At 33.3% G+C, this 17,612-nt stretch overlaps 2 protein-coding genes and 1 long non-coding RNA gene across 4 annotated transcripts; 1 reads left to right on the top strand and 2 right to left on the bottom strand.

Moving 5' to 3' along the window:
* Window positions 1–597: 597 nt before the first annotated feature.
* Window positions 598–5,109, bottom strand: LOC133780340 (uncharacterized). Its single transcript, XR_009869239.1, has 3 exons — window positions 4,837–5,109; window positions 4,670–4,757; window positions 598–1,396 (listed from the first exon to the last, which is right to left on the bottom strand). It is a non-coding gene; the product is annotated as an uncharacterized LOC133780340 (long non-coding RNA).
* A 3,339-nt stretch (window positions 5,110–8,448) lies between these two features.
* LOC133834702 (SKP1-like protein 21) lies at window positions 8,449–14,532 on the top strand. 2 transcript variants are annotated; one of them, XM_062264385.1, is made up of 10 exons: window positions 8,451–8,607; window positions 9,762–10,093; window positions 10,649–10,870; window positions 11,189–11,380; window positions 11,478–11,588; window positions 11,777–11,855; window positions 12,846–12,946; window positions 13,125–13,294; window positions 13,522–13,649; window positions 14,002–14,532. In XM_062264385.1, the coding sequence occupies exons 2-10, from the start codon at window positions 10,058–10,060 to the stop codon at window positions 14,016–14,018; spliced, it is 1,056 nt and encodes a 351-aa protein (XP_062120369.1). In that variant the 5' UTR covers window positions 8,451–8,607; window positions 9,762–10,057; the 3' UTR covers window positions 14,019–14,532. The 2 variants fall into 2 exon arrangements, with proteins under 2 accessions (XP_062120370.1, XP_062120369.1); XM_062264386.1 differs by lacking the exon at window positions 9,762–10,093 and having other exon boundaries at window positions 8,449–8,607.
* A 155-nt stretch (window positions 14,533–14,687) lies between these two features.
* LOC133834704 (uncharacterized) lies at window positions 14,688–15,592 on the bottom strand. Its single transcript, XM_062264387.1, has one exon. The coding sequence runs from the start codon at window positions 15,516–15,518 to the stop codon at window positions 14,784–14,786; it is 735 nt and encodes a 244-aa protein (XP_062120371.1). The 5' UTR covers window positions 15,519–15,592; the 3' UTR covers window positions 14,688–14,783.
* Window positions 15,593–17,612: the final 2,020 nt, after the last annotated feature.

Consider the following 17,612-nt stretch of genomic DNA (forward strand, 5'->3'; position numbering starts at 1 on the left):
GCCAATTCCTCAAGCTAGAATAAGGATCCTAGCTTCTAGCTCTTGCTCAAACTCCTCCTGAGTTTCTGCTCCAAAAGACCTCAAGAACTGATGGGGAAAAATGCCAAACCGACTTTGGAAACACCCTGCTCTTCTTTCCCTTTTCTTTCCCTTCTTTTTCTTTCTTTTCTTTCCTTCAGACTTATATTTCTTTCTACAAGTTCCCACTAAGTATAAAGCCTCAGTTATACCTATCCTTTATAAGTCAAATGACCACAATACCCTCCCCTTTAATTCTAAATCTTTTAATCCACCTAGGGACATTTTGGTCATTTCACCAAATTCCCGCTAATTCCTCGAGTGTCTCTATTATTTTTCGCTTACTTCCCGATACCTAATTAATCACCAATTATATTCCTCAATATCAAAATAGACCCCAATATATTCTCTAAATTCCCATATATACCCCCAGGCTCGCCCCAAGCCGGGTATAAATCCCCGCCGTGACTTTTTCGCTAACCCACTCACTAGGATCGTCTCGAATCACAAATCACAAATATATCCACATAATAATGTGGTCTCAACAATTATCACATGTATATACAGTTATGCCCTCAACGTGCCAAAATTACAATTATGTCATTTCTAACCTAATCAGGGCCTACATGCATACTAATACACATAGTCATGCATCTCAGATATTCAAATAGTCATATAGCATACTTTTAATCATTAAATCACATATATTCTAATTATGCCCTCCCAGCACACTTATCAAGGCCCTTAAGCCTTATTAGTAAATTTGGGTCGTTACACAATTTAAACTAAAATTAGGGTTTACAAAAGAATACTAAAATATTAATAAAAATTGACTTAGAAATAAAAATTATTATTATTATTATTAATATTATTTTTATTGTTATCATTACTATTATGTTGTAGACTAATGCATGCATGTGGCTCACACGACTTGGAGTGTTGAAAATGGCTCGCATGAAGACCGAAGTGCACACAAAAGTAGCTGCAGTAGCTGGTTCGTCAGGCTAGCATGTGGCAGGGACGTCTGGCAAGTGTGTAACCAATTGCAAAGTGCCATTTGGCACGTGGGAGTTGAGGGAGAAGGTGCCATGCAGGCGGGTTAGGCGAGCAGACTGGGTCGGGCACGCGAGTCGCAGGTGGGTTGGTCTGGGCTGGGGGGACACATGGCAAGCGGCTAGGGTAGGTAGGTGAGACGCGTGGCGCACTACAGTCGCACCAGGTGGCAGGGACGGCAAGAGAGAGAAAGGAGGGAGATGTCGGGCCGAATTCGGGCTTGGGAAATTTCTCTTGGGCTTTGGACTTCAAAAATGCCATTTTTCCCATTTCTTTTTCATATTTAATTCTTTCTTTTTATTTATGCCCAAATGCATTTTAGTTCCTGAAAATTAACTCAATTTAAATTAAAATCAATATTTTCAATTATAAAATATATTACAATAAATCCATGAAAATATTAATTAAAACTTAAATTATTTTAAACTTTAAAACTAATAAAATGACATTTTTGAGCACTAATCAAGACTGGAATCTTCACTCTAGATTACACACTTACATACAGAAACTCTGTCGTATTGTATTTTTTATTAGGTTTAAGAAACTCATTTGAATTTTGTTCTTCTGATCTTGAGTCTAAGACCTTTTGTGATTAATAAAAGTGCAAGTGGATGTAGGCATTACCAACTCTTGGGGTCGAACTACTATAAAATTTATGTGTTGTCTACTTCAGTTCAACTCTTTTATCATTTATTGTCGTTTAATTTGACTCAGCATAGGTTGATCAAATTGGTGGTCAACAAGATTATAGCCAAACTCTTGTTTAATTATGATGAAAAATATAACTTAGGTTAAATGAATTAAATGCACACTTGTTGGATTTGTTGCTTAGATTAGCTCATCTCCATGAAAATTAATGATTTTTCTAGGTTAAATCTAAGTATATTAGGTTATTTAGTAAAAAGAGTATATTAAGAGCACTTTGCTTTGATGAAATATATTAGGGAGATTTATGATAATGATTGCTTGTGTTATCTGCGAGGTTAATAATTTAATTTGGAAATAGGGTGGAATAATTTAATTTATGAATAATTCAAAGCGTGTTTTGTGGTAGAGAATGAACTCTTGACTATCAATCCTTGAATGTATCTTCATTTATTTTATTATCTATTTTTATTTTCTTTAATTTTAAATTTTAAAATCTCTTTTCTATTAACTTTTGTTTTTGAATAATAAATTGAATTAATAGTCATCGTGGGATCGACCCTTACGACCACTTTACTAATAATTTAATGAGTAATAAGGAATAAAAATAATTAAATTTGGTACAGCTAACGACATGTATCAGTGGGTCGTGTTCGTGTCCGTGTTTTCTTAACTTTTTGTGTCACAGGTCGTGTTCGTTTCAACAGTTTTTCAGTAAATTTAAGACCTTGGGACAAAATGATGACACGAATTTCCACCCTTAAATAAAATAATAAGCAAGCTGCCTAGACCATGTATAATGGGTGAATAGTTGTAATAGGCGAACAAGACCGTAACACCAACAACGACTAGACCATTGGTGACCAGACTCATTTTCAGTCTTAGTTAGAGTTATTTTGGCTACGTCATTATGCCAAAAATAGGTATTACAATTTGAAATGTTATCATATAGCTTACTAGCAAAGGTAATTTTTAGGGTTCTATATGGCAGCTTTTCATTGTAAAATAAAAATATACTTTTTAGTACCTCATTAAATATACGTTTAAATTGTAGTGAATTCTCACTCCAGCTTGTACATCAATCACAAAAAACTTATAACGTGACCTAGACATAACGTTTTTTAGTGTTTCAAAATGTTAAAATCAAGTACTCTTCCTAAATAATGAAATGCTGAAAGTCCCATTTGAGAAGGGAAATTTCATGTTCTATGCATGATAACTTAGTGAGATTTTTTAATATGCCAACATAAGTTACTACTATCCCAAATATGTGACAATTTCAATTTTTGGACAAAAATACCCCTAACATTCAATCACTCTTTTGCTCTCCCAGTCTGAACTCTCTCTCTCTCTCTCTCTCTCTCTCTCTCTCTCTCTCTCTATTTCTCTCTCTAACGTTTCTCATTCTCTCACTCACTCTCTCTCTATCTCTCTCTCTAACGTCTCTCATTCTCTCACTCACTCTCTCTCTATCTCTCTCTATCTCTCTCTCTAATGTCTCTCATTCTCTCACTCACTCTCTCTCATTCTACTCTTGTAGATCTCGAAAAAATACCAAAATTAAAAAAAAAAATCATCTGAAACGGACATTTGAGTGAAAAAATATGAACCTCCAGAGTTTTCGTCAAATTTCAGTGCAAAGCAGTGAAATTGCATCAAAATTGCATCGAAAAAGCATTGTTTTGGCAAAAAATTAAGTAAATCGATGGTGTTTCAATGTTCTTGCGATGCAATCATGAAAACTTGATTTTTGGCCAAAAAGATGTTTTTTCGATGCAAAATCAATGCAGTTTCAATGCTCTTGCGATGCAATTATGAAACTTGATTTTGGCCAAAATGATGCTTTTTCGATGCAAAATCGATGAAATTTCAATGCAAAATCGATGGTGTTTCGATGTTTTTGCGATGCAATCATGAAAACTTATTTTTTGGGCACAACGATGTTTTTTCGATGCTTTTGCGATTCAATCATGAAAACTTAATTTTTGGCCAAAACGATGCTTCGATGCTCTGCACTTAAGTTTGACGAAAATTTTGGGGGTTCATATTTTTTCACTCAAATGTCTGTTTTAGGTGATTTTTTTTTTAATTTTTATATTTTTTCGAGATCTACAAGATTAGAATGAGAGATAGAGACAGTGAGAGAATGAGAGACGTTAGAGAAAGAGAGATAGTTTGGGCTGAAAGAGAAAATGAGTGTTTGAATGTTAGGGGTATTTTTGTCCAAAAAATTGAAATTGTTATATATTAGGAACAGTAACTTATGTTGGCATATTAAAAAATTTCACAAAGTTATCATGCATATAACATAAAATTTTCATTTGAAAATTTGATCAATAACCTAGTGTTTGGCCCATTGGAAGCCACTGTAACAACACCATATTGGCAACAAACAGTTTTGAGCATCTAAGTTAGAAAATTCATAACTCCCAAACCATAGTGAATTTTTTTTAAATGTGTCATAGGTTTAATATTCAATATACCAGGAATTTCCAGTTAAAATTTCCGCCACAAATAATTAGTTTAACCCATCCAAATAGTTGCTCAAAGTCCCAATATTAAACTGCCATTCAACATTTCAGATTGCACATGCAATCCTAAAATGCTCATAACTTGAATTATACAAAACGTTTTTCAGTCGTTAAAGAGCTAAAATCATGTACTCTTCCAAAATAATGCATTAGTGAAAACTCTCATTTATAAACTAGGTCATTTAGACACTGTAAAACTCGTTGGAAGCTACTATAACATTTTTGGCACCAAGCTATTTTCAACAAAGCCTATGGAAGCTTTGGATTTCCACTACCAAATAACCACAACTTACATGCATGCAAACCAAAAAGCCATAACAATAATAATACACATCAACTCACTTGTTTTAACACAAAACATGACAAAAACTCAAATTATAGGATCACTCAAAAAGATTTATGGTAAAGAATCAAGATTTTACCTTTGTATTCAAGCTTTGAGTTTGGCTTCTAGGGTTGGGCTCTAAGCTTCCCAAATATTTCCCAACTTCTAACCTCTCCCCAATACCTCTTTAAGATCAGATTTTATTCAATAAAAAGATGGAAAAGAAAAGAAACACTAAAATTTCAAAACCCTACAAAAACTTACCTTGTTAATGTTCAAAGCTCCAAATATGACATAGAAGCTCTTGGATCTTTCATGCAACACTCCTAGGTTCTATATCAAAAATCAAATAGTATTTTTAAGAGTGGAAACTCATAAACAAATAGGGAAAAAGAGAGCCCTTGGTTCGGCACAAGAGAGACGAAAAGAAAATTTCATGAACTTTATCTCTTTTGTGACTTGTTTCTTCAAAATGGAGGCTTTTCCTTTCCTTAGAGAGAGAGAGAGAGAGAGCACAAAATTTTGAGAGAAAAAGGGTCTGACTTTTGTAATTGGAATGAGAGAGAGAGGAAGAAGAAAAAGAAGAGAAATGAGTAGAAGAGAGACTTTTGAGTTAAGAAAATGTGTGTAATGATTACATAATTGAATAAATAAAAAAAATAATACAATAAACTCTTCAATGATTATCAAAATGCCCTCCCATTTTTTTTCTCTCCAAGCCAAGCTTTTAAATAAAGCTACTTTTACACTAAGGCCAGAATGATAGTTTTGTAAAAAAAGTAATTTCCTATAGTTTTCAACTAAGGAACTTAGGATTTTTAATTTAATTGAATGTCATACCAAAAATATTTGATGACATTAGTCTTACTAAATACATATTACATAATTTTTCTTATGTAATTTTCTTTGGTCTTAACTCCACCTTAAGTAGGATTAGGTATTTTCCCATAGCTTGCTCATATTGAATATTCCCGAAAAATTCATCAAAATTATTTATTATCCCTTATTCATAATTATTTTATGCTCAACTTAATTTTTCTTTCTCCATAAATATTGGAGAATATTTTAGATCTGAGATTTTCACCCTATAAGGGATTTTGACTTGGTCTGCAGCTGCAATCTTAGTTTGATTGCATAACCAAACTTAACATATAATAACTAATATTTAAATACATAACTTACATACAAGACATACCATATTTCTTACAAGTATCAAAATACTTGGAAATAAAATTTTCGAGAATAAATTTCCCGTAAATCTGAATTCTACCTAGTGCCCTATGTTGGGAATATATGGCTTTACTCTTTGCCAATCAACAATGAATAATGATAATAATGCAATATTTCAAACCCTAGATGTTAATCAAGGTTCAAATTTAAAGTATGAGTGCAATTCTTGATAATCAAATAAGCATGCTCATGATATGAATGTTAATCTTGAATATAAGAAACTAAATGATTAAATTATGATAAGATAAACTTAGATACATTTAATCATCTATACCAACAATGAAAAACATAATAAAGTGACAAAATACAAGATTAGGGTTAGAGAGATACAACATTTGTATTGAGCAACTTGAATTAATCTTCAAACTTGGAGAACTTATAAGACTTATACACAATATGAATATTGTTGTCCAAAATCTCTATTCCAAGCCTTCCCAATTGCTTGAAGCTTCAACTAAGTAGAACGAGATTTGAGATTGAACAAACCTTGAAACTCATGCAAGTCAAGGAAGCTTGATGAGTTTCTTGGAGAAAACATTGGTCTTATAAAGCTAGCATAAGAGAATGAGTTTTAGAGAGAGAGTTGGAAAGTGTGATCAAGACTTTTCAACTCTAATAACCCATATATATAATGTAGGCATCATCATTAGTCTAACAAATAGGATTAGAACATTTAAAACACATCATCTGGAGCATTTTACGTAAATTGTATGACCTTAAAAGACCGCCCAGGCGATGTATCGCCTGTCAGGCAGGCGATACGTCGTCTACTAGTAGGAGATGCATCGTCTGCTAGGATTTTTGAAGCCCTTGGCATTTTGGCAATGCTACGCCACTTAGGGGGCGACGCATCGCCACCCTCTCTAACTTTGGACCCTTCCAATGGTCCTAAAATTGCTCCAAATGCTACCGAACTTTTTGGGAATGTTTGGATACCTCATTGTATCACTTTAGACCCACAAAAGTAACTTTTAGATGTCTTTTACACAATCTCATGTTTTCACTTCTCTTTAAGTAAAAATCGTTAAGTGTTTTGCACCTTAACGTGTAAATATCTTAACCATTATATATAACCAATTTCAACACCCTAAACGCGGGGCGTTACAAAAAATACCTTCAACTAAATCATTTACACAAATATCAGTGCCACGTCAGCATAACATACTGGATTTTTAAAAAAAATTTGGGAAATCCTGCTTTCCTAATTTTTTAATTTTTCTGGGTTGTAAAAAGTTACCTTTTAGTTATTTACGATACCGATAAGATACCAATTGGTCACTTTTTTTATTAAAAGATTTATTTTTATATCATATTGTTTCAGTTGTTTTTGGTTACCTCCAAAACTCATTTCTAGACATCTTATTATATCAGTTAATTATTTTTATGTTATATTATGGTATCTTGCTATTTAAGATACATTTTGGTAACCTTCAAGTTTATTTAAGAAACTAATTAATTGTCATATAATGTAATAAGTTACCATATGGTTTATTAAAAAAATTAATTTAGTATACTACACAACAACTTTTAATAGACTTTTTTAGTCCCTCGTGTAATTTACATGTCTTATTATTAATATCTTTTTACGTTACATCCAAGTCTTTCTTAAAAACTAATCAGTTATCATATAGTATAAAAAATTACTCTTATAATTCCAAGTTATCACAAATAGTTCAAAGTTACAAACTTAGTGAGTTACCAAAAAGAGTATTCTTATGTTTTATTTAAAAGTTACTAAACAATATCCTAAAGAATCTATTTTAAAAAAGTTACTTGAAATATTTTTGAATAACGGTGAAGTTATTTAGAATACCATGTGGTATATTTTTAATGTAAAATAAGAATACAAATTTTAGCATATTAAATTTTGTTTAAATTTAAAATTTAGTTATTTTTTAGTTAACATAATATATAAAAGAAACTAAAATGTTCATTTTTATTCTGGTCATCTTCTCTGACGACGACGAAAAAACATATGTTTCTCACATATCAAAATAATCACCTTGAAGAGTAGATCGTGATGGTGCCACTCTTGAACACAACCGACTAGCAGTATGACCGGAAAATATTTTTGAAATTAAGGGGAAGAGAGAGAATGTAAGAAACTTAGAAAGAAAGAAAAAAGAGAAAGAAACAAGGAGAAGAGAAAGAAAGAGAGACTTTACCGTAAAACAAAAAAAAAAAGAAAAAAAAAGCTCACAATGGTACTACATTAACAATATTTATGTAAATTAAATTATGTATGGTACTTTTGTAAGTTGTAAAAAATGGTGAAGAAAAAGTTGTAAAAAATGGTGAAGAATGTAAATTTCACTTTTAGAATTGTTATTGTTTTGGGTCATGTAATTTCTTTTTACAAAATTCTATCAATTTTCAAAGTGTAGCCAACCCGGCCCATTACCCTCAATGGACCGAATCCTAAGTAGTGGATACTGATAGTCCGACCAATAACATTTTAAAAAGCGGGTCAAATTGTTATCTTTTGTTTGTTCAGTTCCACTTCCACCCATACCCTAACTACCAGCACGTGCGAGCTGTACACATTCTTTGATAGGCTCACGTGCGGGACACAACCGCCCACAGACACACTCACAAGCCAAATCGCAATATTGCGAAATATTACACAGAGATAGATAGAGAATTAAAAAAAATAAAAATTTTAAAATTGCAATAACAAAAGAAAAAAAAAAAACTAAAAACAAGAAAGGAAAGAAAGAACAAAACCAGTCCTTTTAGAAACCCTAATTCCAGCTTCCCGCAAATTTCACTGTCAAAAATCTCTCTGCATTTTATCCCATTTTATAGGTACGCGAAGCTCCATTTCCTTCATCTTCTTTCTTTTTCTGTGGCTAGTGTTTATATATGCATATTATATGCATGTGTTTAATTATATAATTTGTTGTTGAGTGTATTGTTCTATAAGGATGTATTTGTATTGATGTTTTTGCTTCGTTTGTTGGATGAAAAGCTGGATTAGGATTGAAATTTGAAGTTTTAATTATTTATCGAAAATGGGGGTAGTCTTAGACTGTTTGTTCTGGGTTCTTACTTTGCTCCCAGCTCGAGCTGCAGTGTGTACGGTTCCCATCTTCTCCCCCAAACCCCTGGAGTCGTTATTGGCCCATTGTTGTTATATATTGTTTATTTAGTTATTCTCTTGTCTGAATGAATCATTTTGTATGGGGGTTGTAAAGTTCGGTTATGTCAAGATTACGAATGGGAACAATTCTTTTTTTTATATCTATGTTAAACCTCACTCAATTTTTTAAATTTATAATTGAAGAAAATGCCTATTGATGCGGGGTTAAATACTGTCTCATTTGGGTCTGTGTATTTCTGTGTGGATAAGGACTCTATTTTTTTTTTATTTTTACAAAGAAAAAGGTGGTGGGGATTCAAACTTCAAATGCATCCTTGAGGGACCAAGTGTTGGATATGTTTCTTGCGCATATGGTCCTAGTTTTTGTGTGAAGATATTTGAAAAGTTGTTAGTTTCTCGTTATTTTAGTTTCTCCAATTAGCTTGTGTATAGTGATCTGAATATAAGAATCAATGGAATACGTTTACCCATGAGGTTCTTTGTAAATTTCCTTATCGTGTAGCTCCTCTTCTAGCAGAAGATTATTACGTACTTTTTAAAAACTAAATTAGGTTTGTTTGTCGTTTTCAATTTTTGTTTTTTAAAAAATGCTTTTCTTTGTTTCAAGATATTTAATGCATAATTATTTATGGTTTTAATCTCTCTCTCTCTCTCTCTCTCTCTTGTTCTGACTGGGTTATTGTTTTCAGTTTGTTCCCCATTTTGCTTTCTGGTACATTAACAAACTCAATTTACATGCTTTTCATTTCTTTGTTCTTTGTTCTTTTCTTTGTTATGTTTGCGGCTGCTTTGATTTATCATTATGAAGGCAGTGATTTTGAAGTTACAACTAACAAGTGAAATTATCTTAAATTTCCAGGCACATTTCATTGTTTTATCTCCTGTTTGCTTTGTTGCTTCCCATCTGAATAAGGCAAGAACCTGGGAAGGCTCCAATAAGAATGCCGATTCCCTTGTTTCTGGGATTCAGCATTGTATCAATTTGGAAGTTGTTGTTAAACTATTCATCTCTATTAAAAAAATCTATGCCTATAGAAGAGGAATTTTTTTCCCTTGCTTCTTAACTTTCTTCATTTTTTTGAAAGTTGAAGGGTATTGTATATAGTGATTTGTTGTTTTAAAGATCCTAATAAGTTATTGTAGTGTCATCATCAAATGTCAGAAGGTGTTATGGCGGTAGTAAAACCTGAGGTATGAAAAATTGTTTTACTTCCATTTTTCTATTTTAAAACAATTTATTTGGATTAGTGTCTCCATCAGTTAGTAATTTAAATTTGAGAACTTTTCTTGTTCTCTTTATTAGTTATTTTGACCTAGGTAATTCTATATGTTCCCTTTGTATAAGAGGCTAGAGTTTCAGATTTTTTGAGATGGATATTGTTGAAAGGTACTTTTATATTAACTGAAGTTATTTATGGTATGCCTCTTTTAGAGATAGGAGGTTTAATGCCAAAATGACAATAGCACTAATTTGTTAGATTATTGGCTTATGGTTTAAGTACGGTTTTTATGCATGAAAATAGAGGGAGACGGATTGGGGGTTTCTTTGGTTTATAGATGGGCAAAGATAGAGAATTATTTACTCACGTGGATGGTTTTGTGAGTTTTAAAGTGTGATTTAGGGATTTTGTAAATAAACTTTAATGGTGGGAAAAGTTTGTGTGTTTAAAAAGGGTTTGGCTTATCGTTCAGTTCTTGTTCTTATACTGTTCCCTTGCTAAATTTTGATTATGTTCTGTGCATTAGATGAAGTCTTACATCTGGCTTCAGACTGCCGACGGTTCAATTCAACAAGTAGAAGAGGAGGTTGCTATGTTTTGTCCTATGATATGTCGAGAAGTAATTAATACAGGGATGGGATCTTCCAAAAATTATGCAATATCACTTCCACAACGGGTTAACCCTGCTATCTTGGGATTAATACTTGATTATTGCCGGTTTCATCAAGTACCAGGTCGTTCTAATAAGGTAAGTCTTTTTATTTTTTTTGTTTATTTTTATAGATTTGTATGTTATTTTTCTCATTATAATATTTATGCTTTCCGTCTGTCCTTTCCCCCTATCCATAATCTTCATTATGAACTTGATGCAAACTAGAGAAATATAAACTTAAAATTCCCTTCTTCCTTGGGAGGCCTTCATTTTTTAATGAGATTATTTTCCATATCTTTATTTGGCAACATTTCATCATATCAGCATGTATGCTATGTTTCTTATTTGGTACCATAGGACATACATAGTCACAGTTAAGTTTTAGATGACTTAGCAATTAGTTCTTATCTTCAGGAACGCAAAACTTATGATGAGAAATTTATTCGAATGGATACGAAGAAATTGTGTGAGTTGACATCAGCTGCTGACAGTCTCCAATTGAAGCCATTAGTTGATCTCACAAGCAGAGCACTTGCACGAATTATTGAAGGAAAAACACCGGAGGAGATACGAGAGACCTTTCATTTACCTGATGACCTAACAGAGGTTTGTTTTTTTCTTTTTTGCAAAAAGTTGATGTTCTTTATTTTTACTTTTGGCTTGGGTTTTATGGTTTTTTTATGTAGATTGGGTTTTTTTTTAGGAGGAGAAGTTGGAGCCTCTGCGAAACATAACTGATGATCCCCGTATTCGCCTTCTAAATCGATTGTATGCAAGGAAGAGGAAAGAATTAAAAGAAAGAGAGAAATTGAAGGTGCTTACTCTTACTTGAAGAGTTTGAAGCCTTTAGCATATGTTGAATGCAGTTTTTTGTGGTAAATCTATATTTTGAGAAGCATGTTAATTTGGAAATGCATACAAAGTAGCTACAGTAATGAAATTAAAGTACTCCAGCTTGCATATGCTTGTTTGCACTAGCACTGAATGGTCTATTTATTGTAGAATATTGAGGTTGAAGAGGAGCGTGTGGACGAGCGCTCAGTTGAAGATCTATTGACATTCATAAATGGTGGAGATGGAGGTATCTGTGAGAAGTTATTCTTTCATTCTTTCTGCAATTTTTGTTTTCACCTATGCTACATGTGAGCTTCCCACACTGCTACAGGAATTTTAAGTTAAATTTTATTGTGCATTTTAGTTTGATTATGTTTTTTTTCACCAATAGATTTTGTTGGTTAGGTGTGTTCATTCATTCTTTTATGTAACGTAATGGCTTGTAAACTTCTTTCTGTAATCAGACTAAAAGCTAAGACGTGGTTGGAAAATCTGATTGCAAACTGTTAATTTCTGTTATTTGTAAAGAAATCACAAGCTGCTTGGAACAATATTGTTTTTTCTCATGAATATAATTTTACATGCCGTGTGCTTAGCCCTTTATAATGTATATCTTTTTTACAATAAAATCCCTGCACTCCTTGCCCATTTTGGTTGGATTCAGGACCTGTTTTGTTTTTAATTTCTGACACTGTCATGTGAGGGGTTGTTTCAAATGTTACTAGTAATTCTGGAAATATTATCGGTACTTCCCATCCAACATGGTTTAATGAGTGAACTGGTAGCAACTTATCCAAGGATGCTACAGATCTTACATTCAGATTCATAAATTTGATCGAATACGGGTCCATAATAATTCTGCATTATTTCAATATTCCCATTCTTGTTCAAACTCTACAAAGACATCTCTAGTTTTTGAATGGTCCACACTTGATTAAGTTGTAATTGTCTGTTGTATATGCTATGCTTCTCATGTTAAGCTACTACAGGAGATAATGTTACTGGAATGGGTTATGGTTTTTGACCATTGCTGATTTTTTTCTGCATTTGCATTTTAACATGCATGTCTGGTCATTTGAGCTACCCCTGCTTGTGTGCTTTTCATTGAGGTTCTGAATATAATAGAAACAGAATCTGTACCCATAACACTTGATAAAACTTTCAAATTAGTGCTGCTATAAATATGTTTGTGTGTATCTTTTTAAAGTTCTTAAACTTGTACTTATTCCGCTTACAGAGTCAAAAGGGGCTAGAAGCAATAAGGGCAAGAAGAAAAATCGGAGAAGAAAGGATCAAATAAAGAATTCTTCAAATGATATAAATGGAAACCATAATAAGGTTTGTTCCTAAGTATCTGGGCTTGGTTGAGGAAGGGTTGATGTGGTTGTGTGTGTTAATCTGTTGATGCATGGTTTTTTTTTCCTGGGTTTTCAAACGTTTCTATGGGATTTTTGCCATAGTTTCATTAAAGGTCTTGATGCTTTTCTCATGAATGTTGTCATTTTCTGTGACGTAGGAATCGGATGATCTTTCTTTTCACAATGGCAGTGTTAATAATATGGCATCTCCAAGTAAAACATCCAAGTTGCAAGATTCTACAACTGTTTCTTATTCCTCAAAGCTTGATTTTGATGATGTTGATATTGATGATGATTTAGATCCAGCCATGAAGGAGGAGCTTGACAGGTAACAGGGATTACATAATTGATTTATTAGTTTAACTCTGGTTTTTGGCAAAAATGATGGATATTGATTTTATTAAATTAAAACAATATATATATATATATGTTTTCCAATAGTGTTACAATATCTATAGTTATTTTAATCGTGCTTCCCATTCCTGGATGGCGAGTACGTATTGGCCTTTGTTAATTGATGATGGTAGCTCAATGCACTGTAACTTTTCTATGCAGAGAAGTCGAGGACTTTGCACGTAGGTTGAATTCAGATTGGCCAGAAAGAATGCAGGAAATATTATCCTTAGGCCAAGAAAGAAGGCTTGTACCAGTGTCAAATGGCAATGGTTCCCGGAGATATAACAGTACGTTCTTTCTACCTTGTTGTTTTAATGCTGGCTTTCCTTTACATAAAACAACCAAATACTGGCAAGGGGGCAGTTTGGGAAGAATTTATAGTTAAGTTGTTTCTGCGCTAGTGCTGTGTTTCTTGGTGGGGTGGGTTGACAGTGTGTTCTTCTGTCAAAGGACCCTGCAAATTTTGATAGCTCTATTTTAATAATGTATTTCTCCAACTCTGTTCTGTTCTATTTGTTTCAACAAAAAATTTATCATTAACATTATAGCAATCAATTTTTGTGATCTTTAATAAATTGTGAGATTTCAGTTTTAATTTAGCTAAATTTGTTGAATTTTTGTTATGTAAACACTAAACAGGTTTGGATCAGAGATAGTGGTATACTATGTTAGAATATTTTATTTAAAGATCACCCAGCAGCAGCGTTGAGCGAATTGGAAAGATGCTAACGTGCAGTTTGCGGCAACCAAAGCTGTGGAAAAGTCTGAAATATTTTTGCTGCAGCGTAGCTCGTGAGTATATTTGTTTGTTTTAACATCATCCAAATGCAATTTTTCATCTGAGGAATCGATGTGTTGGAGACACAAAAACATGTTGGGAAAGAGTTTCATAAAAGAAATAGAGAATGCATTTCCAAGGGTGACAAATAGCAGAGCAAATATGCTACTCATTTGTTTATCCTTGTTCTGTTGTTGCTGTTCCTTAGTTTCAGCCATGGATGGCAGCTAGCTCATGTACTGTACTTTTTGGCTCGTCTTGTTTTTGCAAATGTTCTTTTTTTCTTTCTTTCTTTTTCCCGTTCTCATAGGCCGCATTTGGCTTTGTTAAGTTTTACGAGAAGTTGTAAGTACTTGCAGTGAAGTAATGAATTGGGGGGGAAATTATCTCAAGTTGTGTCTGTCTGGATTGTGAATGTTAGCAGTAACTTGTTTTTGTTTTGGAGATGAAACCAGAACGGATGGCCTTTAGTTGCCAACGTTTTAAAACATGAACGAAAAATGGCCAAACTGACATTGTAATAAACATGAAATATCTAAGCGGAATGTCTTCCAAAAGAGTAAAATCACAGCAATTTCATTCGTACTGGGAAGCTGAAACACATGCTGATCACACGTTACATTACATTACATTAGTTTTGATCTTAATCTTTAACCTTGTAAGCGGAGTAATATCTTTTGAAAGCTCTAGGAAGATATACAGGCAATAAGAAACAGAAAAGATTGAAGCACCAAAAGGCCATGCTAGCAATAGCAAGGCCTCTTCCGATGTAAAGTCTCCGAGTAGAGCCACCATATCCTTCATTCACTTTGGAAAATTCATTTCTCAGCCAATCTATGATGCTAAAAATCCTCCTAGAATTGTAAAAAATGGGCACGAAAACCTGAATCGGAATCGAAAACCATGCCGAAAAGACAACTCCTTCCATGAAAACTTGGCTGCAGAGGAGGAAAAGATGGGGTGCAGCTGCTTTTATTCCTTCCCTGTCTCCCTCAAAAATTCCATCCAAAATGTATGCTATAGGGAGAAGCAGGCCAATTACTGCTCCAGTGTAAAGATAGATGAGAAAATTCTTGGTTTGACTGAAAACTGGTGGCTCCGGTGAAGACAGGAGCTTAGGAAAAGCAAACTTGAATAGGAAGTACGAGTAAACAATGGAGAAGAGGACGAAAAGCCAGTCTTGGGGGCTAACCATGCCACTGGCTGAGAGTACAAGAGCCACAGCGAGGGCACTAAGATGCCGGAAAGAGAGAAACATGATCTTTTTAGGAGTTGAGTGTCGTTTCCCATTGAAGCTGGCTTGAGCTCTTGAGCTCTTGTTCTCTTGTTCTCTTGGTAGGTTTACATCGTTGTAAGTTGGACCAACCCCACCTGACATTTCTGTGGTTTGCAATAGTTTTTGGCCAAGGGTTTTCACCTGAACAAAACTTGTGTGCAAATAATGAGACTGAAAATGGAGATTCTTAAGTTGGGTTTTGCTTCTTTTTTTCTTGGTTGGATTTATCTTACGAGAGGTGGGAGTTAGGACACGTGGCTTGTTCAAGTGTGAGGAGTAGATAATGTATTATGTATATATAAATATAAATTGTGGACACCAAGTTAGTAAAATCTTTTTTTTTTTTTTTGGGAAATGTCATCATTATTATATATGTCTCCATAATTACTTATCCCCAAAAATATGTTATTTTATAATTATTGGACTCAATTGCCTCTCCCATTAACATCCTCAATTTCTCTCTCTAAATTGTAGAAAAATACCAAAAATTAAAAAAATAAAATAAAATCATTTGAAACGGACATTTAAATGAAAAGATATGAACCTCTACAATTTTCGTCACATTTTCAGCGCAGAGCATCGTTTTGGCTAAAAATCAAGTTTTCATGATTGCATCGCAAGAGCATCGAAACAACATCGATTTTGCATCGAAAAAACATCGTTTTGGCAACAAAAAAAAATCAAAATTTCATTATTGGATTGCAAGAGCATTGATTTTGTATCGAAAAAGCATATTTCTGGCCAAAAAATCAAGTTTTCATGATTGCATTGAAACAACATTGAAAAAGCATCGTTTTGGCCAAAAATCAAGATTTCATGATTGCATCGAAACAACATCGATTTTGCATCGTTTGATTTTTGGCCAAAACGATGTTTTTTCAATGCAAAACCGATGTTGTTTCGATACTCTTGCGATCCAATCATGGAAACTTGATTTTTTTTTTGTTGCCAAAACGATATTTTTTCTATGCAAATCGATGCTGTTTCGATGCTCTTGCAATCCAATCATGAAAAGTTGATTTTTTTTGCCAAAACGATGATTTTTTGATGCCAAATCGATGTTGTTTCGATGCTCTTGTGATGTAATCATGAAAACTTGATTTTTGGCCAAAACGATTAAAAATCGATGCTCTGCGCTGAAATTTGATGAAAACTTTGGAGGTTCATATTTTTTTACTTAAATGTCTATTTCAGATGAGTTTTTTTTTTTTTTTTTAAACTTTAGTATTTTTTCGAGATCTACAAGATTAGATCATATAAATTTTTTAAATTTATATGTAGAACATATAATTTAGAGAGAAATGAGATATGTCAATGGGAGGGGAAACTAGGTCTAATAATTACAAAATGACATATTTTGGGGATAGGTAGTTATGAGGGCATATATAATAATTAGTAGGTATTATTATGTATAAGGTTATTTGCGGCGAAAGTACCCAAGTTATTACATTTGTAGCACTTAAGTACCCAAATTATTTTTTTGGCAGCAAAAATACCTTCCATCCAGGCGTGGTCCTGTGCCTAGGGCCCCCACATAATGAGGCCCAATTTTTTTTTTAAAATACCATTTTTTTACATATACAAAGGTCCCCAAAAATTTGAAAAATATAATTTTATATATAAATTTTTTAAAAATAACAAATTTTGTATAGGACCCTCTACCACTCAAGCCCGGCCTTGCTTACGTCCATGTTTTGGTGCAGTATGATATAACCGTCAATTCTCACCATTAAATTCGTATGTAAAACGTAGGCAAAAATACACAAGTAAATGGATATTTGTGGCGAAAATACCCAATTTAAAAGATGTTAGTGACAAAAATATTCAATTTAAGAGATGTTTGCGGTGAAAGTACTCAAGTTCTAAGAAAATTTCACACCATGTAGGCAGACTTAACAACGAAACAGACAACTGCACTAAACTGCACCAAAGCATCAACAGAATGTACTTTCGCTGCAAAAAAAAAATAACTTGAGTACTTAAATGCTACAAATGCAATAATTTAAGTACTTTCGTCACAAATATACCTTATGTATAATATGTGATATTTCCCAATCGGGTCTGAGCTTACTTTACCCGATATGCTCTAGTAACTGGAAGCGACTGGACTGATAGTGACTCCTACTTAGACAAAGAATTGGAACCTAACCCATAATAGTAAGGGTTAATTACATCATTCAACATGATTTGAATTTT

The sequence above is a fragment of the Humulus lupulus genome, chromosome 5 (genome assembly GCF_963169125.1).
Source record: "Humulus lupulus chromosome 5, drHumLupu1.1, whole genome shotgun sequence".
Lineage (NCBI taxonomy): Eukaryota > Viridiplantae > Streptophyta > Magnoliopsida > Rosales > Cannabaceae > Humulus > Humulus lupulus.

Coding starts and splice junctions, on each gene's coding strand:
- LOC133834702 (XM_062264385.1), top strand. CDS start 10,058: ATGTCAGAAGGTGTTATGGCGGTAGTAAAACCTGAG. Junction 11,589..11,776: donor AAGAAAGAGAGAAATTGAAG/GTGCTTACTCTT, acceptor TATTTATTGTAG/AATATTGAGGTTGAAGAGGA. Junction 11,856..12,845: donor CATAAATGGTGGAGATGGAG/GTATCTGTGAGA, acceptor TTCCGCTTACAG/AGTCAAAAGGGGCTAGAAGC.
- LOC133834704 (XM_062264387.1), bottom strand. CDS start 15,518: ATGTCAGGTGGGGTTGGTCCAACTTACAACGATGTAAACCTACCAAGA.